Genomic DNA, 26,780 nt, shown 5'->3' on the forward strand with positions numbered 1-26,780 from the left:
AGACATAAAGCTTGGTTAAGTCTCCTTCACCCCCAACAGGCTCCTTTTCTCTTGCCCTCCTCTCTGGTATCTCCTGCAACAAAGCCTGTAACAATCACCAAAAAAGGAAATTCCTGAGCTCATTGCTTAACCAGGCTATAAGATATAACTCTAACTTACACCCAGCAGGAGACTGGAACTGTTTGACTTTGGAGTTGTTTTTCAGACAGCATGAGAAAGACACACATCTATCTATCTATCTATCTATCTATCTATCTATCTATCTATCTATCTATCTATCTATCTATCTATCTATCTATCTATCTTATTTAGAGTGTAATAGCAGCAAAAAATGAAAGAAATCTGTTGCAGCACAGAAGAAAGCAGTGCTTTTCTAAGAGTGTGCTTGAAAATGGGGTTTATATTTACTGTGCTTGTACAATGTTTGGATTCCAGTTCTGCTAAAATAACAGCATACTGCAATGGCACACACTGTACACACTGCTGCTGAATTAATAGAACTGGAGTGCCTGCTACTGAAACATGCCAATTTGCATAAAATTAGTTATGAAGAAAATTAAAATAAACTTAACCAAAGCTGTAAATTAAGATGTTGAGTATTTGAGGCAGAGAATATCATGGTACTGCTTCACCATCTGCTGAAGGGGTGTCCAAGTTCATTCCCACAAGTTGGAGATGATGTAGGAATTGTTCTTCATTATCAGTGGTAGGTTTGTACTGGATAGTGCCCTTATTTCAATAAAGAGCTGGAATGGAGCAGAAAGCAAACTGTAGAGTGCTACACTTGACATTCCACATCATTCTTACTTTCTCATTTAGAACCACTGCAAGGAGAAGTGTCAGCAGCTCCCCATGGGCTGGAAAGGGTCATCCATGGGTCTTCTTAGAACCAGCCCTGCCACCAAGAACAAGACTGACCTTATATCCCCTCTGTCTTGGCCACCATCATACAGAAAATGAGTCAAGGAGATCACAGAGATCAAGCAAAAAACAAGAGCTTGGCTCTCACTGTCTGCTCCTGTTTGAAGTCACAGCATTTTACATCCTTGCTGCATGGTTCACTGAGTGCAAGGCACTAGAGAATCAAGCTCAGCTCCTATAAAAAGAATGTGAAATCAAAGTCTGGAAAGTCCAATAAAACCAAAGGTGTGTTGGTACCTCCTACTACACTGGTGTTATCTCACACATCTCTGGAGGCAATGATTTTTATTCCTTGCCTGTCTTTCAGAGCATGATGTAACAAAATGATTTGGGACAAGATAAGAGCTTTCTGTCACAGAAATGGAGAGTACAATTCCCCACCCCATGTCCCCAACCTCCTCCTTTCCTTCTCCCTATGCACTCTCCTCTCTCAAAAGCTCTCCCTGATGCTCACAGGGCACACAGCACAGTGTGTTATGTCACTAGAAAAGCTGGAAACTTAACCAAGGAAAACTGCAGCAATGTTTTTATGGGCTTTGGGGCTGCATCAGTTTGCTTTGCAATCCAGTGTCTGATGGTGAAGGCACAAGCAGTGACAAGAAAGGGCTGCACAGCCAGTACAGGGGCTGGATGAGCAGGGAGTGAAGAAAGGAGAGAGGTATCAGGAATCAGGAATACGGGTGAAGCAATGAGACCTCCTTTTCCAAAGCAGAAACGTTTTAGTTGCAGCATCCTTCTCTGAATTCAGCAAATTGCTCACAAATGAAAATAAATCAGCCTATTTTGCAGCCAGGCTTGTACTCACTGTAAATTGTAAAGTGTAGTTCAGTTTGGAATATTTAAATATTCAACTGATTGTAAATTGTAAAGTGTAGTTTAGTTTGGAACATATGAACATTCAGAAAATCTGTGCATCATTTCAGGTTTTCTCATCAAATAAACCTAACGATTCTGGATCTTCTTTGCATGTTTTTAGAAATAATTAACAGGATCCAAAGTAATTATCATTCGACTGAATTTTTTTTTAGTGAATGATCGATCTGGAAGAGTGAATCTGTAAATGACACTGCGTGTGTGGGGATGGGTCCCTGTCACCAAGGCCATTGCTGCCATCTGCTGCAACGGCACAGAAACGGCCAAGAGTCGAAAAATCCTCCCCTGTTGGCCATTCCAGGGAGAAAATCCTGCAGAAGCGACCCCAGCAAGCCCAGCTCTACGTGACCCGGTGAAAAACTGAAATCCACAGTGTTAAATTCAACTCCTCCCTGAAGAAAACGTTAAGGAAAGGAACGGAGCCCAATCTTTTGACACAGATTTATGGTCAGATTTAGTGGATTCTGCTGCAGGAAGGCTGCAAACACTTTCCAGGGGGACTTCAGAGGTCTTTTCCAACCTAATTGATTCTGTGATTTCTGTGATTCTGTGATTCTGTGTCTCCCAGCAGCGGGGCCGCCCTGACGAGCCCCGTTCCCGCTGTCCCAGCGCAGTGAGGGACGCCAGGCTGGTCCCTCTCGCCCCGGCAGCTCCTGCTGCCTCAGCAGCGGCTGTGGCGAGGGAGCCCCGCACTCTGAGGGGACACAGAACCCTGAGAGGCCCCAGAACACTGAGGGGACACAGAACCCTGAGAGGCCCCAGAGCGCTGAGGGGTCACAGAACGCTGAGGGGTCACAGAACGCTGAGGGGTCACAGAACACTGAAGAGTCACAGAACACTGAAGGGTCACAGAACACTGAGGGGTCACAGAACACTGAAGGGTCACAGAACGCTGAGAGGTCACAGAACACTGACGGCTCCCGGCGGCCGCAGGACAGGGCAACCCCTCAGAGCCTGCCCCTCATGACGGAAACGGATCCCCAAGCCTGGACCCGCCCTCCAGCGAGCTGAGTGGAGGAGCGCCTGACTGCTCTGCCCAATAGCCAATCAGAGCGCGGCACCGCGAGGTCGCGAGCCAATAGGAAGCGAGGGCAGGGAGCGGCCGGGCGGAAGCGGCGGCGGCGGCGCTGAGGGAGCGCGGCGGGCGGAGTGGGCAGGTGAGGGCGGGAGGTCGGTGAGGCGTTTGGGCGAGTCCGTGTCTTCCGCTGGGTCGTGGTTCCGGCTCTTGTCTCTTCACCACTTGCGAGCCCCCTCCGCGGGGTTTGGGCCGAGCCCGGCGCAGAGCAAGGTGCCGGATGTGGGCCCTGCCTGGTTTCTCTCGTGGGGCGCGGGTGAAGAGGGGAGGCCGCACGAGGAGCGGCTGAGGTCACTTGTTCTGTTGAGCCTGGAGAAAAGCAGACTGAGAGGCGACCTCACTGCGGGCTGCAGCTTCTCCCCGAGGGGCAGCGCCGATCTCTGCCCTCTGTGACCAGTGACAGGGCCCGGGGGAACGACTGGAGTTGTGCCGGGGAGATTCGGTGGATGTTAGGAAAAGTTTTTCCTCCAGAAGGTAGTCGGACACTGAACAGGTTCCCCAGGCTCTCTTTGGTCATAACCCGAGGCCTGAAAGAGTTCAAGAAGCCTTTGGGACAAGCTCTCAGGCACGGAGGGGATTGTTGGGGTGTCCTGTGTGAGGCCTGGAGTCGATCCTTGTGAATCCCTTCCAGCTCAGGATATTCTATGATTCTGGGGGCTTTGCCCACCAGGCCCCATCTAGGGAAGGGGGTCATTCCTCTCCCTTTGGCTGCCCAATTTATAGGCTGGTCTTTTATATTTGGGGAAATGAGTGTTCTGTGTGCTTCTAGCACAGTTAATCTTGCTATAGGTATATTTTGGTGAAAAGGTAATGAGGATTTGCCAGGAGTTTCCTGTACTCTGCACATGGATTTGTCTCTTCTGGCTCATTTTCTCACATCCACCTCCCATATTTTGTCTTTGTTTATGTCTATATTCTAACCTTGTGACACAAATTTAAACAAATTGTTAACATTTGTTTCTTGGGTCATTCCCTAGCTATTTCGTCTGGTAAAAATGGGTGAACCTCAGCAAGTGAGTGCCCTTCCTCCGCCTCCAATGCAATATATCAAAGAATATACTGATGAAAATATCCGTAAAGGCCTGGCTCCAAAGCCACCGCCGCCTGTGAAGGACAGCTACATGATGTTTGGGAACCAGTTCCAGTGTGATGACCTGATCATCCGGCCCCTGGAGAGCCAGGGTATTGAACGACTGCATCCTATGCAGTTTGATCACAAGAAGGAGTTAAGGAAACTTAATATGTCTATCCTGGTCAACTTTCTGGACCTCTTGGACATCTTGATAAGGAGTCCAGGGAGTATAAAGCGAGAGGAGAAACTGGAAGACTTGAAACTGCTTTTTGTCCACGTGCATCACCTTATAAATGAGTATCGGCCTCACCAAGCCAGGGAGACGCTGAGGGTCATGATGGAGGTGCAGAAACGCCAGCGCCTGGAGACGGCTGAGCGGTTCCAGAAGCACCTGGAGCGAGTCGTGGAGATGATCCAGAATTGCCTGGCTTCCCTGCCCGATGATCTGCCTCATGCAGAGGGGGGACTGAGAGTGAACGTGGAGCCCATGGATGCTGATGACGGCAGCAACTGTGCTGGACAGAGCGAAAAGCAGAGGGAGCGTTCTGGTGGCAAGAGAGATCAGGTTTTGGACAAAGATGCAGCAATGTGCAGCATTATTGATGAAATGACATGAAGCAATCACCTGGTTTTGTTAAAGCACCACAGTGAGAGACAGAAGGGATTTTGAGGATACACGTCTTCTGTTTTGCTGTTGTACAAGCAGACAAAGCATTTGTTGTGCACCTATTGGAGGTTATGAGTGACTGGGCAGATGAAAATGTTTTAATGTTTTGTGACGTGTGTTTTTTTGGTAGAAATGAAAAAGTCTAGTTTTTTGTTAAATGTATCATGTCAGCTGGTAGGCACAGATTAAAGTTGGCTTTTCCTGTTGTACTTTCATTTGTCACTTCCTGCTTGTTTTGGGTATGCTATTCTATAATTCTATATGCTCTCGAGTCCAGAAAAAAATTCCTACAGAAATGGTGCTTATTTTTTACACAGACAACACACAGCAACTTGGAAAACAGGCTCACAGAAACTCAGATTACATCAAGGCATTCCTTATGGTCTGTGTTTGAGGTGAAATCTGAAGCAAGTGGGTTAACTGTTGTCATGTAGCTCTCATATCCTTTTATTGTATGACCAGAAAGGCTTTCCTGGGATCCTGGCAGAGCCAGCCTGCCCTGCCTTTCCCATTTTTGCAGAGCAGTTTCAGGATCCTGCTGGTAATTATCAGATTTGTTCCTCTAGCAGCTCCCTGCAGTTTCCTGTTCCTCAGAAAACCACAGGAGCTGAGAGGAAGCCCTTTCTTAAGGAGTTCTGCTTCCAGCTGCAGCATGCAAAAATCACCCTTCATTCCTCTTTCTATCTCTTCTTTCCTACGAGTGTGTTGCCAGTTTGTCTCTCAGCTCTTGGTTTTCCTGATTTTCACTTAAAAAACCTGTCAGTTTGATGCCTCTCTACTCCTATAACGTAGTCATGCAAGACAAGGTTCCAATTCTAGCATCTTCCACTTAGTCATAAATAACTCATAGTACTTTATTTCACCTGTATAAAACACTGTGAGGTAGTTCAGCTGCTTGAGCAAAGAACATTTCTTGGCCCTTGATCACAGGTGCAGTTCTAGCCCAAACAATTAAAAAGGCAAGGTATCCTTGAGGAGAGTAGCCAGGGAACAGCATTTCTCACAAACTGTATTTCAGCATTTTGTCACAGTGAGCCTTGAGTCAGTTTCCACACTACTTTTTCAACTCTCTATTATTTTATGTTATATTGCAAAAACCCAGATGCATAAGGAATTTTTAAATACGAAAAAAGACTGGCACTCCATTTGGCTCAACTGTGTAACAATTTTCCCAAACTACCAAACTATTTCTGCCAAAGAAAATTTGCCAGTAGATGCTCTGAGTTGCTTCTAAGTATTAGAACCTGAAACTTACGATGAAAAGCTTGAATCCTACAAACCTGTTACTTGGCCAAGCCCTTTCCACTTAGTACAGTCTGCTCCATACTATGTAATCTTTTATCCGGGCACTGTCTGCTGTGGCAAAAGCAGGTGTGGGAAGCAGTCTGGGGCAGTGAATGGCTGGTAGTCGTGTCAGCTCAGTGCTGCTGTCAAGTTTCACAGTCATCAAAGAGATCTGGAAAAAACAAGAAGCAGATTTTGTGGTGCTGTGAAGTGTTGTCACCTCTCAGTCAAAGCCCTGGCAGCAGGAACTCAGTGCAGCTTGGCTGTGCTGCAGGACACAGCCCAACAGCCCAGCCTCAGCAAAACAATCCAGATTGGACTGAGAGACGCCCACAGCTCTGTCTAGAGATGATGTGCTAAGAAGGAAACACAGAAGTTCTCAAAGAAGATAATTTTTGGTGAATGAGAAGGGCAAAGAGGAGCATTATTTGTCACCTTCAGCCAGAATGTTGTCTTACATCTGCCTGAACTGGGTTCTCCTGGTGCTATTCACAGGTAACCAAGGGGGCAGGAACAGCTGGATGGAGGTGGGTGGAGGTGACATGCACCAGGGATTCTGAGGGTAGCAAAGAGAAATTTTATCTTGCAGCAGGAAGCTACAAGTTCTATGGGTTAAAATAGAACTTCATCACAGTGGCTCAATAGAGTTCTAATGGAAAACAGAAACATGCTGAGGGTATGGTGATTTTAAAGATGCTGCTTTTTCTGCTGGCTGCTCATCTTATTAGTGGGCTTTTTTAGATAATGATGATTTCTGCAGAGGACTTTAAATTATTTCAGAGAAGATGTGAAACAAGGACATTTCACTTTGGCAGGCTTTGTGAAGATGAACACTTAGGTAGACAGGGAAAAGATCAACTGTGGCTTCTGGTGTTTTTAGCCATATGAAATACCACTGTGACAAATGGATAATTTTTCTTTTTTAAATCCTGAGGGAGCAGTCCTAGATTGTTAAGGACAATAACAATGAAAACAACAGGTTGCAAAGTGATACTAATAAAGACAGACAGACATTAAAAACTTGGTGGTAAGATAACTTCAGTAGAAAGAAAAGGGATATTAAAGATACTTCATGTAGTTCTTTATAAAACCTTTTTTGATGAGTTTTATTTTGAGCTTCCTTTTCATATTGAATAAGCTGGTTTCAGAGACTGGTTTTTAGTGTGTTGTTGTGGCCGATTCTCTGTGCTCAAGTTTATTTTTAAATGTAATAGGTTAGGAAAATCTCTGAGCTGGACTGGGGAAACAGCTTTTTTGCTGTCGTGAATGGGCTACTGGGCGTTAGGGTTCACTGTCTTGACCTGAGTAGCGTGACACAGTCTCCTGGAAATGTGATAAACTTATGGGGAAGTTTCTAACAAGTTAGAAACTGCGTAAGACTTAGAAGAGAGAATAAGGTAGTGGAAAAAGAAAAAAGAATATGCATAATATTCCTCAGAAATGCCCTGAAAAATTCCTTCTGATAAGAATGGGTGAAATCTGCTTTGAAGCAAGAGAAAAGGAAATTCATTCAGTGCTGATCATTCTGATGAAACCTGCAGTTTGGTTCATTGAAAGCGTGGAAGAGTTCCCCACAGTGGTTTTGAAAGACGTCAATGTCTCACTATTCCCCTGTGTGTGTGGCTTGGATTAAATGTACACAAAGGAAAAAGTTAAGAGTCAAGGGACTGCACCTGGCTCAAGAGAAGCCAGGGTCTCTTCACTTCATTGCCTACCTGCAGAGGCTGCAGAAAATGTTCTTTCCCTGAATGTGTCCCTGGCCAGATCATTATCCCTCACTGCACCAGTCCTGCCAGGACACATCTGTTTGTGCAAAATCTGATCCAGCAAAGCCTGCTGTTCTTTGAGAGACAGGAGGTTTCAGGACATGCAAGAGGCACAAGAAGTTTCCACTTGGCCCGTTGCCAATAACTGTTTCTCTTTTTGTCCACAGGCTCCACAGTATCGGAATTAGTTGTGATGGGAGAGGTTGGTCAGAATGTCACTGTGCCCTGCCACTACAGTGTGGGGGACAGAAATGGCATCACATCCATGTGCTGGGGTCGGGACAGGTGCCCCAGCTCAAAGTGCTCCCGGCCCATTATCTGGACAGATGGCTGGAGGGTGACACAGCAGCACAGCAGCAGGTACCAACTGAAAGGGGACCTGCAGAGCGGGGACGTGTCCCTGACGATCGTGAACGCCAGGGAAGCAGACTCTGGGATCTATTGCTGCCGTGTGGAGCTCCCAGGCTGGTTCAATGATCAATTAATTAATCACAAGGTTGTGGTAAATAAAGGTGAGTGCAGAGGAGTGCTCTTGTGAGTGCTGTTGTGGTGGATCTGCTCCTGGCTCTGGACTTCAAAGCTTGTAGTGGAAATGATTAATGCAATCATCCATGAGACTGATCCTGAGGACCTTGCACAGCTGCTGTTAGTGGTTCCTCAGTTCAGCTGTCTTGGGCAATGTTGTTATCCCACTGCAGCCACTGCAATTAAAAAAGGACATGATGCTTTCATGGAGCGTTCTTAGAAACACTGAAACATTTGAAAGAAAGGGCAGCATAAAGTATTCATCCAAAATTTTATTGCTGCACCTTTGTCATTGAAAGCTGTGTTTGATTTTCCCTGCTTGATTCTAGATGAAAGCCCAGGGATGCAAAATTGGTATAGAGAAGCTTTTTATGAGTTCTTCCTTTGATTTTTCATTTTTCCCTTGCTTGTGATACTGTATAGAACAAGTGGCTGACAAATGTACTTCTGTTTTGCTAGAAAATTTTTATTATGGAGACACTGTCTCTTTCTCACTATACAAATACCCAATAAGGTTAATTATGTGTTGATTTTGTTTTATGTTTTTAACATCAGCAACGATCTCTACTGCAAGTCCTCACACTTACACCCCTGAACAGACCTCAGGTAACTTTTTCTGGGTGTTAACAGCATATACAAGCTATATTGCAAATGGGGAATCTTAGGAAGGAAAAAAATATGATGATAGATGATAGAAATGTCTTGGCTAAAATTTATTAAACATTACCAAAGATCAGAACTTGGATTTAAATTTTGCTTGATATTATAGAGTCTCACAGAAGGAACATGTATATTTGGGAGGAAGTTGCTTCCAGATGTGATGCTTAAGTAGATGTTACAGTGGTGCTGCAAGGTTTGCCTTTATTTGACTGTTATTTTGGTTTGTTGGCTTTTTTTGTGGTATAAAATCTAACCTCATCTTCTAGAAAAGCATCCCATTAATGGTAAAACACAACTGTTTAATCAGAACTGTTTTATTGGACTAGTTCAAAAGAGCATCCAATTAAGGCTCCTGCCTCCTGTAGCAGTCAGCAGCAGATGATTAAGGAGGATAGTAGAAAAATGGCATTAATTTTGTGATACAGTACCAAATTATTCTTCCACCCTGGTTTAAGGTGTGTCCCAGAGGCTGCCCACGGCCTCTGTGCACATCTAATGATGTGAGGTCCCTCACTGCAGGGGAAGAGACAGTGCTCAGCTATTCCTCACTTGTTTTCTACATTCCTCTCACAAGAGGATAAACTTCTATCATGAACCCATTCAGCTGCATCTTTTCCAGTCAGAAAAAGACAACTTTAATTTCCACTACACAAGAGAAACCTCGTGGTGTAGCAATGGCTTATTCTCTGGATTCTGAAAAAAAAGAATCAGGGATACCATTTGTATTTCTTCCTTATCTTGGATGTTTCCAGCTAAGCAACTCCAAATTAGTGTTACTACAGTTGCATTTCCTTTTTGGAAGGAGAAGTGAAAACTTTCTCAGACAGTTTCTATTCTAGTTGCAAGTAACATTGATTCCAATCTTAGAACTCAGGGGTTTTCTTATCCCTGTGACCTCTTCTTTAGCTGATGGTGGAACAGTGTTTGAAGTTTTCAGAATACAAGGCAGTGTATGCATGTTCACACAGAGGGAGACTGGAAAAGGCAGGTGGCCATGTGGCTCTGATTCTGATTTACTCCAGAATCTCCATTGGAAGCTGATGATCCTGTCCTCTTCAAAGTAGAGCTTCTGAGATAAGGGTAACAATTTCAAACATAAAAGCCACCAGCTGGGGTTGGCATAGAGTGAACAGGAGATTTTGTTTTCAGGAGGTTTTTTATGTCATCTGACAACACAGGGAGAAACTGAGACTAATGATAGATAAGACAGAAATTTGTAGCTTTTAATTTTAAATGTTGCAAACAGCTGTGCTCTGGGAAATTACCTCAAAATTTGCTGCAGGTCCTTATGCAAAAATATCACATTTTGTTCAGTCTGTTTACTGTACAGCTGCCTGAGGCTTTAAAAGTATCACCTGCTTTATGTGACTCTGCATCATGTGCTGCTTCAAGGCCCTGAGCTTCATCAGTTTTCAGCTGATAACCTAAGTTTGCTTGATGCATCATTTTTTGCTTCAAGGCCAGGTTGGATGGGGCATTGGGAAACCAGGTCTAGTGGAAGACGTGGAAGAAGTGGATCCCACAGCAGGGGATTGCAATGATAAGGTCTTTAAGATCCCTTTTAACACAATCTGTTTTATGATCCTATGGTCACTGCTTCTTGGCTCTAGAACTGACTGGTAACTCCTTCCCAGTGTTGAGATAACAGTGAGAGCCAAGTATTTCTAAGAAAGAGTTCAAATCTCTGGAAAGGACAGCAGAAACTTCAATATTCAGAGTTTTGTGCTGCCCTCGGAAGGCACCAACTTATGATATGCAGAGCCCAGTTCACTGTCTTCTGATACACACAGAAGTTTGGGGTCCCAAGTCAGCAGTACAAATTCTTCTCTGTTGAGGCAGAGCAGTTCTCTGTGCAAGTGATGTGTTTGTCTTGCCTTTGCTCAGCTCCTGGCAGCACCAGTGAATCCTCCTTTACTACCACAAGGACCTGGCCATCGGTTTCTGCTTCAGAAGCTCCTCAGACTGTAAGCATCAACCTTGCTGTAGCACACCTAGACAGAGTGGATGGGCTTGAGCCCACTGGGTCATCCCTACAGGTCACTTCCACTGCTTTTGTCTGATTGCAACAGAGTATTGTTTTGTAGTCTGTGTTTTTAGTGGTTATAAAGAGTGCTTATGTGCTCATTATGAGGGGTGCGGGGGGGAAAGACCCTGCTTAGCATGCATAAAGTACTTCCCTCTAGAGGAGGAAGAGCTTTAGCAACATCTGTATTTCCTTTCAGGCCTCTACTCCGTGCTCAGGACTCTCAGACTGCTTGGATGGGACTACAAACCAGCAGGTATGACATGATGTAGGCAAGAGTGGAACTTGGGCCACCTGAGAGCACAGTGGAGGTCAAACAGGCAGCTCTGTGTGTCCTGCTGAGTCCTGCAGTGACATCAGGAGACATCTTACTCATTAAAAAAAATCACCAAATATCATTAAACCTGAATAAATGGCATTTGTTATAACTTCAGGTCTTCTGAAAATCTCAAAGACTGTGTTTAACAGCACGGTTCACACAATTGTTGCAGAGATTCTGCTTGAAACTGGACCCGTTTCTCAAATTAGGCTTTTGGTCTCAGGTGTACTTTTCCTGCAGAGTTGCAAAAGACACAGAAGTTCTTTGGGTATTGCATCGACTTCTTGCTGTCAGTTCCAGTAATGCTCCTTGGCTTGTGTTTGACAGAACACGTCTGTATCGCTGCCCAGTCAGCAGCACCCAGAACGTGGGCTGTACATTGGGGTTGGCTCATGTGCAGCACTTCTGCTCATCCTGATTTTGGCTCTGTTCCTCACTAAACGTAAGTACTTCTCATAGGCAGTTACTGAAGGATTGTTCAGGTTTGTGCAGTCACAGCTGTGGCTGATGCCACATCTCCCACTTCAGGGAGCTGAGATCCCTGGAAGCCTCTGAGCTGTGGCTGCTCACAGTGGGAATTTCCTGTCCTGAAAACATTTGAAGTTCCCTTATTTAGTTTTTTACACTTTAATTTATCTTGGAACCCACTACTTTTCTTCTAATTGTTTAAACAAAATGATTTGTTTAAATTATTGTTTTTTTCTTTATTTTCATTCTGGATGGTCCTTAGAATATTTTTACAACACAAAGAAGATGGGTGGTTCTGCAGGGTAAGTTTTCTGTTCCTGCTGTTGCTAATAGGACAAGTGAGGTTGCAGAAAAATAAATGTCAGTGTGCTGACCATTCCATCACATACTTTGGCTTTATTTTTTAACCTCAAGTTAATAGAAAAAAATTATAAAAGAAACTAATAACTCCTACTTCTTGTTACTCAATAAGAAAAAGTAAGTGTCACTGTCATAGCTTAGCATGTCATAGCATTAGGGAGCTTGCTAACCTCAGGTGTGAATTGTCTCATAAGTGGAAAGATGATTCATCATCAGTCATGATCACATGTTTAAGCATATTTTACATTTTCTAGTGAGCTGGTTGGTCTGTTCCTATGTGGTTTTATTGTCTGTTTAACACCATGGTTTTTACTCTTTTGTGCAGCTTTGTTGTATTTCAGAGGCCACAAGGTGTGGGGAGCCATACTGCCCTGGAAGATGAGAGTCATGCAGAGGAAAATGTTTATATCATGGACTAAGGACTGGATGCATGGCTGCCTTTGTCACTGCTAGGACATTAAATAGTTTGCAAAATGTTGGCTGCTCCCTCTGTTCAGCAGCTGAACGTGACTGCACTACTGAAGCATTATTCACATCCTAATAATAAAACAAATAAAAGCTACTCTTTTAATTAAAATCTTTTTCAGCCTGCTCCAGAGACAGAAACCAAAACTGGCATCGGTGGAACTTCCATTTCCTAAAGAAAGTTATGATTATATTTATTATCTGCTTCAAATTCTTGTTTCCTTGTTGGAAAAAAAAAAAAAAAAAAAAGAGGAAGTGCCAGAAGGGCACAATTGTGTTCACTGTGGATTCCATCTGCCACCTTCCACAGAGTCTGTGCCATCAGAGGGCAGAAGCAATCTCAGAGCTGTGTGACAAAGATGTCACAGGGGCCAATCTTGGTAGTATTAGTAATTTAATACACACTGAGTTGTATTTTCATTGAAATCAGGTATGGCCTGTTCTGGTAACAGTTCAGTAATGCAGTATACTAATGCCTGTCCACCTGGATTTAAATCTGGAAGGGCCATGGCTGCTCAGCCCCGAGGGGATATCCTTGTAGCCTACAGCATCAGCACATCAGTGGACAGAACAGTCACAGCTTGTGTGCAGAGGATTAAGTGTGATGCTTTTTGGCAAAGTGCATCACTGATTTTCTGTGGTTTTCTCCTTGGGCATATCTTTACCCTGAGAAGCCCTTGGGGTGGGAAGTCTCATTTCCAAATGTCTAGAAAATCTGAACAACCTTCCCACCTATCTTTTTAAAATTAATGGAATTCTTTTCTTAGCTTGCAGAGAAATCATGGGCATTGCACAAAATATTGGCTGGAAGTTGGCCTTGCCTTCACACATGTCTAGATATCAAACAACTCTTAATTCCTAAGAATGTTGAATGTGTTTGATGGATTTTACCTCATAAATGGGAAATATCTGTGGCCAAGTGCCTTTCCTCTATTGCTTCTCAGTTAGTGATGTGCCTCAGCTTTTATTCTCTGCAAAACTAAACTTTGATTTACTTCAAATGAATAAATAAATGGAGTCAGTCCTGTGAGTATGAGTTGCTGAGGAAGAGACACAACACACCCAAACCATCTGTAAATGGAAGAATAATTGTCCCCAGGTTTTTTTTTAAGAACACATTTTAAACAGAGGTTGGAGAAAGAGCTGAAAAGCAGCACAGGCAGGAGAGACCCCAACTCTTACAAATTTTGGTCAAATCATTGCTGCCACAGGAAAAACAGATGCACCACAAACTTTCTACCATTGAGGTAATTTTAAACTCCAAAACTATTTCAACAATGCAACGAGGCATAAAGGCACAATAATAAAATCAGTGAATATTTATGTTAACAGCTGAGACACTTGAGGCTAGGATCTGGTTGTGCTTTAGGGGGAGCTGGGGTCAGTGGAGAAGTTGTCCCTCCTTGTCCCAGCTGGTGGAGATGGGAGGGCTTGGGCTGGCTGGGGAGGGCAGTGGTTTCCCCAGGGGTCACACCTGGCTCAGGTGAGGTTTTGCAGATGAGTGTTCATGCAAAGAGTCACAAAGGAGGGAAATGTTGGAGGTTTTTTCTCACAAGTGGGACAGGACTGCTGGGTGATGTGTCACAACCTTTTGTTTTGGGCACCAAACTTGTGCCATAGGAGATGGCACAAGCTCATGTCTGCCATGAGCAGCTGATCTCTTTGTTATAGAGCATTTTAAAAGTTTTTCAGCCAATAGCATATTGCTAAAGCTCACAGACAATTGTTCCATTCAATCACTAAAAGTATACGTACTCCTTCTTCAAACAATGTTTATTTGTTTTCTTTCTATTTACAATACATAATACTCTATTATTAAGCTTAAAACCTTCTACTATCTTGGTAAGCATATTTTTCTGCACTCTTAAGTTCTATCTTGACCAAGCCTAAAAACTCAGCTATTGTTTAATGTCCTTGCATATTGTATTACTGTATCTTCTTTACTTTCAGGCTTTGCAGCTGCAGCTAGCTGTAAGTTCTCTGTTTTTTCTTTTCTGAGGCCTATTTTCACAGCTTCTGAAAGTCTTCTTACTTTCACTGTTTTACACAGGAAAGGTTCATCCTGCTAAGAAAGGAAGAAATGGAAAACAAACTGGGACAGGTGACCTTGGGGTGCTTTGTGTTTTCACTCGTGATCTCTGTTCTTCTGGGATCTCTGTTGTAGCAGGCTGAAAAGGCTGAAATTGAAGGTGAATTCATGGCTGACTGAAGAGTGGGAGCACAGAAATTGGGTGATCACTGATCCCAGGGACACGAAAAGTGATGGACAAAACCAGCTCTGCCAGTTTCTGTCTTCACATTGTGTGTAGCTTTGTGGAAGAAGGTACTGAAACCAGAAAGGACCTGCTTGCGTCAGATTGTATTTTTGCATTTGACTATTAATAACAATTACTAACCCGAAGTCTCTGCCCCTGCTGCAGATGTTGCTTTCCTTTTGCCCAGCTGAGGATGTTGCTGCTGCAGGCTCCAGCCCATGAGAGGAGCTGGAGGAAGTCTGATCTGGTCTCTGAACTGGCTCTCAGGAAACATCTTCAGCAATTTCTGCTTTCTGCAATTTTATGTAATCAGTCTCTGCTGGGGTCAGAATTAGACATGTGTGGGATCTCCAAAATCATCTGATTTCAACTTCCTATGCTCTTATGGAGTTTGTGGGCCAGCCTTAAGACTCCTAATCATAAAAGATGCTTGTCCGTAAGGACTTTTATATTAATATTAAAGATTAATTCAGGCTAATTCTTGCTGTTTTTAATGTAATTTTTTTTTTAATTAAAAAAAAGGTTTTAATGTAAAATAAACTTCTAGAGTATCTGATAACCAAAATCTTGAATCAAGCAAAATCTTTCTGCTTTGCAACTGCTTGGTAAACAGACTTTACAAAGGTTGTGTGGAGCAAGAGCTTTGCCTTGGGCATGCACATCCACAAAGGCAGAAGCTCCCTGGGCCTCTCATTACCTGCACTTGTGTCAGTGGATCTTGGAACAGGCATTTCAAACTGAGCCTGAGAGACAAGCAGGTGGCACTTGGAACCCATTCAGCCATCAGGAGATTGTCTGGCAGCACACTGAGCTGATGAGGCTGATGGGCTGAAAACTCTCTTTTTTGAGACTCCTCTGCCTTTCCTACCTGCAAGAAGCCACTAGATAGCAGTACAGAGGCAGAGAGTGACCCATGTGTCTGTGGTTCTTCCCAGCACACTTGGAGTTTGGATGGTGTTTTCCAGTGCACTGCTGCTGTTGGCCCAGCCTTGCTATAAAAACAAAGCTGATGGGATGCTGTGCTCATCCTGTGCCTTTCCTGGTTGCCTGTGACATACTGTCCAGTCCTGTCTGGACAAGCTTCATGGAAATTTGTAGCTGAATAATGACCCAAGATTGTGCCTCAGGTGAGATTCAGCTGCTCCCTGCACTGGCATCAGCTGAACATCAGCTCACAGCCACTGCTGAGTGGTGAGTAATGGGAGAAACTGTGATCATTGAAGGGAAAAAATCTTCAGGACATTGGATGCCTCAGGTTTCATTAGTTCTGTTCAAAGAGCAGCTGGGGCTGTGCCACTGTATGAACTGTACCTGGTAGAATATTGGTATTTTACTCATTGCCTTTACTGCTAAAATTTTATTTGCTTTTTTCAGTGCTAGCAAGCAGAAGGGTGATATTTTCATGGGCTTGACTATCATGATAAGCCCAAAATCTCATTACTTAAAGTGTAATGCCTGGTTAAAAGCCCATCATTTTATCATTTGAGCTTGGAATTGCACTCCAGTTTGCACTGCACTACATTTATTTGCACAGAATTTTGTCTATCTGCAATTCTTCATTCCTGACCTTACTGCCCTGAATTACTTTTGCTTTATTACTCAGCTGTTTCAGAGAAGAACTTCCAGAGAACTTATTTGTCAATTGGTCAGAAAGAAATAAAACAGTCAGAAGGAGTGAAATACATTTCTTGAAGATGATGTTGCATTTCTTTGGGAAGGATGTGGTTTTGGCAACAAAACATTTGCAACTTCCTCCAAGGCTATCTTTGCAAACAGAAAATACGAAGCTGGGGAAAGAGAGGGGTCTTTAAGCAGAAGGCAGAAGCATGGGAAATGAGGGATTAGGCAAATGTAAGTGAAGAGAAAGTCTGAGGGGAGATTGTGCCAAATATTTAGGGGTGTAGAAGCACAGAATTTGTTTTCAGGACCCTGGAACAGAAGTGGGCCTTTAATGTTCCAGGCAATGGCAAAGCAAATAGAATATTGAAATTTCTGGTGATAATACCATGCTGAGTGTCTTGGAAGAGGAAAGGTGAGAAGGGCAGCCTGTTCCCTGGGTTTACTGCCCTCTTGCTAAACACTCCCCAATGTCCAGTGTAAACCCCCCTGGTGAGCTTGGAATCATCCCCACGTGTCCTGTCAGTGGATACCAGGGAGGAGAGATCAGCACTTCGCTGTCCACATCCCCTCCTCAGGAAGCTACAGAGAGCTCTGAGCTCCTCTCAGCCCCCTTTTCTCCAGCCCTGGATCCTCAGCTGCTCCTTGCAGGACGTTCATTCCAGCCCTTGCCACCTGCTCAGCTGGCACCATCTGGGTACATTTAAGTACCTGAATGTCCTTAAATGGTGCAGACAGAGCTCCAAGTGTGGCTGCAGCAGTGCTGAACACACTGGGAGATCCCCTCTCTGGCCAGTTCCTATCCGGAAGCGTAGGAAAGAAACGCAGCGTGTAAAATCTGGAAATGGAGAAATGAGACTTCAGTGGGACTCACTCAGCGCCTCTGGAAAGGAAAAGATCTGGTTTTCTCTTCTTCCACTTGCTGCCCTGGTGTCTCCATCAGCCAGAATGTCCCATTTTGTGCTGTTTCACTGGATGATGATACAGATCTTTATAGGTGAGTCTTCACCTGGTTTTTGTGCGTTTGCTCAGGAAACTAACTTTTCTTTTTTTCAAATGAAAACCAGCAACACTTGTTTTATGAAAACTGAACAGTGAAAAAGATCATAATTGTATATAGAACTTCAAAAATTTTCTTAATTTACTGAGTTAATACTGCTTGAGGTTTGCGTTTTTTTCACTTCTAAAAATTTTTGCAGTTTCTTCTGTGTTAGTGCCCTTGTTCTCTTCCCTTGCAGAGCTCCTGAAGGATGAGAATGTTTTTTTGTTACCTGCTTTTAACTCAGCTCCATGCTGAGAATGTGTTGTCTTGAGGTTCAATAGTGAGTTAAGTGCTTTTTTTCTGTTTATAGTCATATCCTCTGCAATCTCATCAGCAGAGAAGCTTCAGTAAGGGAAAAAAAAAAAAAGAAAGGATTGATAGGGCAAAGATTCCAAATATCTTCTGTGAAGTAGGAAAATTATTTCAGGAATAGATCAAGGGAGAAAAAAAAATCTTATCAAACATTTGTCTTTGCTGGAGGATGAACGTTTTTGTCCATCCACTGACCACTTTATGGGAGAGAAGACAACTGCAAGAGCAACTATTGGAATTACTGCTTAGTGCCAGCTGCCTCTGAGGGTGGGTTTGAGAGAGAGACTGTACACAAATATGAGAATACCTGTATGATCTAACCAATTATGAATACCTCTTTCTATTTTGGATGGGATATTAAACATCTGGAGTCCATTTCTCTCTCACTGATGAAAGACTTTGAGTGGCAAACCTAACAGACTCCAGTGGGAACACCCAGGCAGAACCTTGGGTCAAATCTGGATGCCTGTAAAATCAGGGCCTTGGAGAAGGGCAGGATTCCCTTCACAGCAAGAGCAGGGTTTCAGGAAGCTCTTCATTTCAAAGACCTGTTAATTCTCTCCTATTTACTATTTCCTTTGGAAAATGAGTCAATAGAAGAGGCTGCACCTGAGAAGTAAGTTATTTATTCCTTGCAGAGGTTCATGCTGCTGAATCCAGGCTGCTGCAGCATTGAAGCTCTCCTCACCAGCCTGCAGTGCAGGCAGATGTTGGCAACATTAGCTTCACACAAATTGAAAGAGGATTTGAAACTGCAAAACCTGTAACTTTCTAGCAGGACTACTAGAGGGAAACTTCACTCAAGACACTCTGATGTCTTGTGTCTTTCCTCTTCTTCTTCTAAATTATTTACTTATTTATTTACTACGTTTAGGGCTCTCTTTCTCTCAAAGAGAAGAGCAGGCAAATTTTCATTTTTTAAAAGGTTGCTTAACAAGGCTATTTTTTTGCTGTGCAGAACTGGGCTGAAATAGCAGAAGACGAACCCATTTCTTCTCAAGAAGCAGCGACCTGAATTCTAGCAACAATTTTATCTGGTTTTGCACACATCTTTGTTGGGGTGACTTGAAAATATGTGTTAACCTGCTCATGACTAACCCTTTGCTCCCACATAAATACTTTCAAGATTTCAATACTGCATATTCTGTCCTCATAGACAGAGGCTGTTTTTCCTGTTTTGCTGTTTCAAGGCAAGCGAACCTTCCCTTTCCAGGGGCCAAAGCCACCATCTCACAAAGCCTTATCCTGTATTCAGGAATTCAGTTTCTGGCATATCCTGCCTTCATTTCACTGCAGAAGCTCCTGCCTTTCAGGCTGTATTGCCCGTTGTTTTGTCTGCCTCTATTCTTTCAGCATTTGGAGCAGTGGAAACCTGAGCGGGTTGGCTTCTCTTGCCAGTGGGATAAGCAATAACGGATCTGAAATGTCATCCCAATAACAAGTCATGAGGCAGCCTGCCACAGACTGAAGCCTCACCCAGGGAATAGTCCATTAAAGAGAAAACAAAAGAGACACGGACACAGTTGGAAGCATCTGTTTGCTATCTGGGAGTGGTGCCAAAAAGGAAAGGCATTCAAACAGCTGGCAAAATAGAAATGTTTGGCAAACCAGGGCTGAAGCTGGTGATAATAGCAGTGGCAGCAAGTCCTCTTTGGGGTGAGCAAGCTGGCCATGAGATATCAGATCTGCAGGGTTGGAGGACAGGTCTGGTTGCTGCCCAGGTCCCTCAGTTCCTGCTCCACAGTGTGTAAATGATAACATGGGGACAAAAGAAAGGTAGGAAGACTGACACAGACCAGGTGAATGTGAACCAGGAAAGCTTTATTCCTGTCTGGGAACTGTTTTTGTATAGTGACTTTTGTGAAGAAGAAATCTCTTTTAAGGCAATCTGGGAAATCATAAACAGTTAAGAGAGAATAAAACATAGCAAAGATTCAGAGCAGATGCCAAGATGGACATTGGCTGTAAACACCGACTAAAGCTGGTCAGTAAGAGTAAGAGGACAAGGAAAGCGTGTATGTGCTCTTTTTAACATCAATATGACACCAACAACTAAAGCTTCTGTGTAGAGAGTTCCACAAGGTAAGTGGGATGAGTTGGCAGGACTTGCTCAGTGCACTTTCTGAGAACAGGTTCCTACAGACAGATCCCACTGCTCTGCCAGCTTAATTAGGCCCTAATTTCACACATGAAAAGGTATTTTGGACCCTGCTTTTGAGACAGTCGGTGAAAGGCAACTGTGACAGCATTTCCTTTTCGAAGGAGGTGATGGTGGGCTGGGAAAACCAGATGTTTTTCACAACAGGGTTCAAACATCCTCCCAGGAGAGGAGACGGGACGGGAGCAGAGTTTTCAAATTCCATTTGCAGAGGTCCCACCTGTGCTCGGGCTGTCAGCGACAGACCCCAGCTTTGCTCACCACATGTCTGATGCATTTTATGAGCCTCCCTCCAGCAGCTGGCCAGGACCAGAGCAAGGAGCAAAGCCAAGAGAGCTGTTGTCTGTAGTGCCTCAGGCCACCAGCTGCCACAGGCTCCAGGAGAAGCCGTGGGGATCAGCAGCTGCGGCCTGCCTGCGGGCAGGAGCGTTTCTTCTCAGGCTGCTCACTCCCTGTGTTGTGTGGGCAGAGTCACCATCAGAGACACACTCAGCTCTCCCTGTTCTCCCCTGCAGCACACACGGTGTCTGAAGCAGTTGTGAGAGGAACAACAGGACAACCTGTGACACTGCCCTGCTCCTACCGCGTGACGCACCGCACGGGCATCTCCGACATGTGCTGGGGCAGAGGCCCCTGCCCCAATTCAAAGTGCAGGAACAAAATTTTGCACACCACTAGCAGTGAGGTGACGTTCAGAGTGTCGCAGAGGTACAACCTGCACGGCTCCGTGTCCTTCGGGGACGTGTCCCTCACCATCGGGGCGGTGAAGGCGGAGGATGCGGGAATTTACTGCTGCCGTGTGGAGATCCCCGGCCCGTTCAACGACGTCAAGCGGAACATACGGCTGGAGGTGGCCAGAGGTGGGTCTGGGCACCTTGGGGAGTCCCCAGCACGGAGAAACCACTCCCTGGGTAGTGAAAATTGGGGACTATGTGCGCTTTTTCGGTTTGTTTTGGCCAAAGGTGTTTTTCCCAAATTACGTATTTTTCAAGGGAGATCCACAACCGGTTGCCAATTTGAGTCACAGTCAATGTGTGGTTTAGATTAAAAAAACCCCTAATTTTACCTTTTTTTTACCTTTCAAATGAATATTTCATTTCTCGTTGTGTAGCTCTGCTTGACTTTTTAAAAGATGATGGAATTAAAAAGGGATTTATAATTTAAAGAGCCCTTGGAATGAAATTCAGTTTTTCATTTGACGTTTACCCCAACACTGAAAAAACTTTTGTTTCATTCATGTCATAAGGAGACACATTAGGATGACCCACCCTTAAGGGTGCTTCCTTCCCCTTAAGGGTGGGTCCTCAACATCCACATATTTGGAAATTTTGCCTCAGAGTCTTGAAGGTCTTCTTCCCCTTCCTATTATTTTTTCTGAGCTGCAGGATAAAGCAAGGTCTTGCACAGAAAAGAAGAGATGATATCCACTCTCCACAAAGCAGAAAGATAATTTTTCTCTGGCTTTCACAGAGTGCAATTGGTGTTCACAGCACATTTATTTGTCTTTTTTAAGCAATGCAACAGGAGAGAAGGTGAAAAACACTGCAATTGCTTGTCTGCCTCTGAGGCTGAGGGCAACACTCCATGAAAGAAGTACCAGTTGCAGAGATTAGCAAGAAGATTGTAGCTGAAAAACCAAGCTGTTTTATATACTGTATTTTTATGAGGACATTGAAAAGGAAAATAACAAAGTTTTCAAGCTTTGGGGTTTTACCACACAAGGTTCTGACCCTTCCAATTCTACAAAAGGGTTAAGGAGGGGGTGTTTGAGACTGGTAAAAGAAAAGCAAATCTGTAAATCTGTATATTTCTCTGATTGCTCGTGCTTTCAGATAATTAAAATAGCTTTATGAATAGTAACTCTCCCACCTTCATTTTTAGTATTTTAGCAGCCAGATAATTTTTATTCATTTCTGCGTTGGCTTCCCTCAGGGTTGGTTGTGAATGCTCTGACCGTGCTTTTCCCTTGGCTGTGTTTTTTCCATGCAGCCCCTCCAGTGACCACCACAACCACCACCACCACCACCACAGCTCCTGTTTTCTCCAAATATATTACAGAAACAACTTTTGCTCCTCAAGCAACCTCTGATCTCCAGCCAACACCAGAGACTGCAGTCTGGCTGACAAACAGCATCCTTCTACCAGAAACCACAGCCCCTGAGTCTCCAACAGTGACTACAGGGGAGATCTCTGCTCCCTCAACAATTTCTAGCACAGAAAATGACATTTTTACTGTAACTATGGTGGAAACGAGTGCTCCCCCAGATTTTCCAACTACTTCCCAAGCAGCTGATGTGATGACTGAAGATGTCATGCTCTCCTCCACACTCCCTGGAAGTACAGAGGGTAACCAGCACCAATCCTTTCCTTTTTCTGTGTAGCAGAGATAGTCTGTGCTAGGCCCCACAGAGACTCTTCAAATACTTATGTTTATATCTGGGAAGTTCTCTCTGAAATGCCTGTGGGTGTGTTTCAGGGGGTTTAGGCAAACAGAGGTCAGATGTTGTAGAAGATGCTAAATTGGGGTGTACAGCCAAGGCAGCAGAGGGTCAGGCTTCCTGCAGAGGAGCTTTAACATGGAGAAATAATGTGCCAGAAACCTCATGAGGTACAACAGAAATAAATGCAAAGCCCAGCACCTGAGGTGGAGTACCAGAGATTCACTTAACTGTGCACTAGTTTTTTTCTTGATTTGGGAAAGACAATTGAAATTGCCTGGTAAAAAGTTTAGTTTAGAGTATGTTCTGCTTGAGAAATAGTGAGAATTCAAAACATGTTTAAAACTGAGTATTTACATTCTGATCTCATATGAAGGCTGCTGTTGTTGTTAGTGATCAGGGTGACCTGTTATCAAACCATTTGTAGGTTGCTACTTTATCCACATTACTGACTTAATTTCCACAGATTGATGTCTGCACAAGTTTGAATGCTGTGTGGAGACCCTTCTAATTAGTGATCTTTATAAGCTTTACTTTTCATTTTATTTCAGTGACTTCTGAACTCCCAGGTACACTTCCAGCTTCAGTGATTACTGAACTCCCAGGTACACTTCCAGCTTCAGTGATTACTGAACTCCCAGGTACACTTCCAGCTTCAGTGATTACTGAATTCCCAGGTACACTTCCAGCTTCAGTGATTACTGAATTCCCAGGTACACTTCCAGCTTCAGTGATTACTGAACTCCCAGGTACACTTCCAGCTGCAGAGGAAACCAGCAGCTCTGTCATGATAGAAGAGATGTCAGTCATGGGTGAGTAGGATAACATTACAAGGTCAGAAGTTGCTTGCTCAGAGAAATTAAAAAGTTGGCATAAACAGGAGTGTTGAGTGTTCTTAAGAGTGCACCAAACCCGTACTGATAGTTATTCATTGCAGCTGGCATTGAGAAGTATCCAGGATTGACACAGTAATAGTTTGAAATCAGAATGTAACAACAGCCGAGAAAAACATGTTTTTATACCTCCAAAGGAAGTTGATTTTGCATAACTCATGACTGTCATGTATCTCAGAGCTGAGAGAAGTCAAAAACTGAATTTTTCAACATCACTGAATTCTCAGATATCTGATTTGTCATCACTATGAGCTCACTGAGATTAAATTGGATATTAAGAAAAAACGCTTCTTTATGAGGCTGGTGAGGCCCTGGCACAGGGTGCCCAGAGAAGCTGTGGCTGTCCCATCTCTGGAAGTGTTCAAGGACAGGTTGGATGGGGCTTGGAGCAACCAGGGACAGTGAAGCTCTCTCTGGGTTTTCCTGTTTCTTGATGAAGGCTGACATTTTCCACGGCTTCCTCAGCCACCACTTGTGGTGGAAACTGATCCTTCCCCCTTAGTTGCAAGGTGCTTTTGCCCTTCTCATTCCCTGAGAGTTCATTTCTCCTTGACTGAAGTAGTGAAAGCCACTGCAGCCCTCACTCCTTCAGGTGACTGCCAGAAATAATTTCAATCTTTTTCATTTTCAGAGGTTTCAGCAAATTCAGATGGCAGTGCTGGGAAACATGAAGATAGACGAGATAAGGTAAAATCTCCTGTAAGTTTCAAGAGTGTTTGGGTAGAAATCAGTCACTACAGCAGGACATGCTAGTGATTTTCAGTGTATTCATACTACAGAAATTGCTTTTGCAAACAGGGGCTTGAAGTTTTATTTAGAAGCTCAGGTACCACCTGTTCCTCTTTTCAGTGGATAGAGCCAAAGCCTGAGCATTCCATCTGACTTGGACACTTCAGAAAAAACTCATCCCCTCGCATCCCTGTGAGAGAGAGGAGGTAACATCCTGAGGGTGTGAGCAGGCAAAAGGCAAAGTTAGGAGGGCATTACACCTCCCTGTCTCTAAGAGAAGGATGGGGGTGACTGAGCTCCTACTTCTACTTTGAACACCTCATGGAGAAGTTCATGTTAAACGGGATGAATCTGGTTTCAGTATTTCAGAATAAGGTTTATTAAGTACTGAACAGGTAAATTAAGTTGTTTATCAGGATCAGCTAGATGTATCTTCTCAACACCTTATACAGGCAAGCTCAGAACAGCATTTCTAACTGCAGCCCAGTGCTCTGAGCCACCAGTGCAGCCCCTCCTGTGCAAGTAGCTCTAAGACAAACCTGCTCCCAAAGCCTTTTCAGTTTCCTTCTTCTCCCTTCCAGTTTCCCAGCTCTGCCATTCTCATTGCCTGTGTCATAGGGGGGTCAAGCCTTCTCATACTGATGATCTCCTTGGTTTGGAAACGTAAGTATCCTTCAGCTAAATGATTCTAATTCTGGCCTGATGCACGTGTCCTCCTGAGTCCCTGGTTGTTCTGGGAACTCTGCCATGCTCCTGGTGACAGTGCTGTGTTTGTTTTGTGGGAGTTGCTGTCCTTACTCCAGGACTGTGGCACCATCAGGGGGCCAGGGAGGATGAGTTGGTGAGGATGCAGCAGGAGACAGGCTGTGCAAAGAATCTGTTCCCTCACTGGTTGCAGGGCTGGCTCATCCTGTCTTTTTATACTTAAGTGGCCCCATAGTTTCCTGGAAATGCTCCCAAAAGACACTGGTGTAACTGAAATCAGGATGGGATCCTTTCTTTCCTGCTTAGCCCACAGAAACTTTGCAACTTGCTGTCATTGCTTCTGAGCTCGTTTGACAGATACATTAGAATTATAGATTTCGTTTTGCCATTGTAACATTAATATTATTTTGCTTCCAGGTAAACAGGCAAAGAAGTTTATAGTAAAAAGGTAATCCATTTTGTAATTTCCTATTAAAAGTTCCAGTGTAATTTTTCTTGGAGACAGGAAGGTATTGGCCACTGATTGTAATGGGTGCAGTATTGGCTTGTGGTGCTGATTACCAAAGTTGTATTTGGAGGAAACTTCAGGTAACTTCACTCCAGAAATTCAGTAATGGTTCCTGGATGCTGCTTCCACGTAGGAATGAACAGAAACCCAGAGCAATGGAGAAATTAAGGAACTGTTACTGCAGTGTAGTGACTACAGCTTAAGGAAGTGCTTCATCTGCTTTTATTTTTGATTGAGTACCAGGACATGATACCTTGTGCAAATGTAATTGATAAGTTCATATCCTCTGGCTTATCTTGAAAAAAAACCAAAAACTTCTGTGGACAAACCACAGGGGAATCCAGTGAAGTATCACCCCTTTTCCAAAGACCAATAATTTTTCAATGGTAGCTGGTCCTTCACTGCTTGCTCTACCTGGGAGACAGGGACTGGGGAGAGACTTTTCTGAATCCCATGGTGGTTACCCTACAGCTGCCATTACAGGGTTTGAAGAGTGAGAAGAATGCAAGCCAAGTAAATACCTCCCTGGTGTAAAAAGCAAGAGTCACTTCATTGCAGCCATTGGACTCAGGTTCAGGTTTCCTCTTTCATGGGAATTTGCTGATGTTACAAATGAAAAATAATGCTCTAAAGCACTGATGTCCTTTTGCCCCATCCATAGTGATCTGTGCTTCTCACTGCAGTGTTGGACCACCAGAAGAGACTGACAGAGTTTTCAGTGGTGCTGAAGGAGAAAACAACATTTTTTCCCTGTGAAGAGCTCCTACATCATCTGCAGATGCCATGGGAAATAAAAAGGGCCTGTTCCATGCTGCACTGAGAGATACTTGTGAGCCCTCAAAATATCAGTGGGTATAAAACAAAGGCCAAAGCTTCAACTATGAAAATTTAAAATCTTTGTGCAAATTTTCCCATGTCACCCTTAAAACTCATTGCATAAAGAAGCTTATTTGAGAAGGGGCTTTATGCATTATTCATGGATGCTTCTGGCATCTGCCTTCTTACTAACACCATGTTGCACAATTGAATTCATTTTTCTCCATTTTTACTAATGCACTTCCTTGAATACAACTTGTACTGTGAGGAACAGAAGAGATCACATGGAAGGCTGCCTATCTTCAAATTTCCATAAAGAAAGAAAAGGAATCATAAAATACAGTTTTTAATGCTTTTATGTAATCAACAGAAAAATTAGGCTACAAGAATGCTGTGAGTTTAAATAAAAATTGGAGATTATTTAAGGGGTATCACTACTGCCTGTGATTCAGCATATTTGAATAACCCTTGGAGAATATATTAATAAACTTTGTAATTTGTCGCTGGCAATTGGACTTTTTATGCCATTTCCTGAGGCATTTCAACAGGAGTTAGTTATTTCCCAGGTGTGGAAATGACTGGTGTGCTGTCTCAGCTCTCCAAAGAAATACTGCAGCATTTCCAGAGGTGGGAAAACACCCAAAAGACCAACCTGGAGGGAAATTTCTCTCCCCTGCCTCCACAAATCCCTGTACCACTTATTTCTAAATCCATTAAGGAAGAGGGATTGTCCATGGAGGCTGGGGCATCATTGATGGGATATACTGCAGAGCTTTTGTGTAATTCCCTGGGGTCCTCAGCCATTCTGCTGCAGTGACTTTGGGGGAAG

General features: G+C 43.8%; 3 protein-coding genes and 1 long non-coding RNA gene across 4 annotated transcripts in view; 3 read left to right on the top strand and 1 right to left on the bottom strand.

Moving 5' to 3' along the window:
- ITK (IL2 inducible T cell kinase) overlaps positions 1-2,783 on the bottom strand; it is a 33,721-nt gene extending 30,938 nt beyond the window's left edge. The window contains exon 1 of the mRNA XM_086851991.1: positions 573-2,783. The gene's annotated coding sequence lies outside the window, so the exon portion shown is untranslated. The remainder of the gene's footprint in view (positions 1-572) is intronic.
- Positions 2,784-3,864: 1,081 nt separating this feature from the next.
- Positions 3,865-4,817, top strand: MED7 (mediator complex subunit 7). Its single transcript, XM_023935889.2, has one exon. The coding sequence runs from the start codon at positions 3,865-3,867 to the stop codon at positions 4,555-4,557; it is 693 nt and encodes a 230-aa protein (XP_023791657.1). The 3' UTR covers positions 4,558-4,817.
- A 1,373-nt stretch (positions 4,818-6,190) lies between these two features.
- On the top strand, positions 6,191-26,376 carry LOC111935396 (uncharacterized). Its single transcript, XM_086852143.1, has 16 exons — positions 6,191-6,387; positions 7,826-8,170; positions 8,739-8,789; positions 10,728-10,807; positions 11,066-11,122; positions 11,513-11,627; positions 11,916-11,955; positions 12,339-12,430; positions 16,838-17,347; positions 20,378-20,722; positions 21,852-22,208; positions 22,852-23,112; positions 23,825-23,892; positions 24,504-24,585; positions 25,045-25,075; positions 25,819-26,376. Exons 1-16 carry the CDS (start codon positions 6,339-6,341, stop codon positions 25,889-25,891), a joined length of 2,556 nt encoding a protein of 851 aa, XP_086708269.1. The 5' UTR covers positions 6,191-6,338; the 3' UTR covers positions 25,892-26,376.
- On the top strand, positions 13,305-15,298 carry LOC147650340 (uncharacterized). The gene is made up of 2 exons (XR_015276779.1): positions 13,305-14,801; positions 14,899-15,298. It is a non-coding gene; the product is annotated as an uncharacterized LOC147650340 (long non-coding RNA).
- Positions 26,377-26,780: the final 404 nt, after the last annotated feature.

This window comes from Cyanistes caeruleus, chromosome 15 (genome assembly GCF_971803275.1).
Source record: "Cyanistes caeruleus chromosome 15, bCyaCae1.hap1.1, whole genome shotgun sequence".
NCBI classification, from domain to species: Eukaryota; Metazoa; Chordata; class Aves; order Passeriformes; family Paridae; genus Cyanistes; species Cyanistes caeruleus.

Bases quoted from the DNA above. Each gene is read 5' to 3' on its own strand.
- LOC111935396 (XM_086852143.1), top strand. From the start codon at position 6,339: ATGTTGTCTTACATCTGCCTGAACTGGGTTCTCCTGGTGCTATTCACA. The intron at 8,790-10,727 runs GTAACTTTTTCT...GCCTTTGCTCAG, and splicing joins CACCCCTGAACAGACCTCAG to CTCCTGGCAGCACCAGTGAA. The intron at 25,076-25,818 runs GTAATCCATTTT...TTCTCACTGCAG, and splicing joins AAGAAGTTTATAGTAAAAAG to TGTTGGACCACCAGAAGAGA.
- MED7 (XM_023935889.2), top strand. From the start codon at position 3,865: ATGGGTGAACCTCAGCAAGTGAGTGCCCTTCCTCCGCCTCCAATGCAA.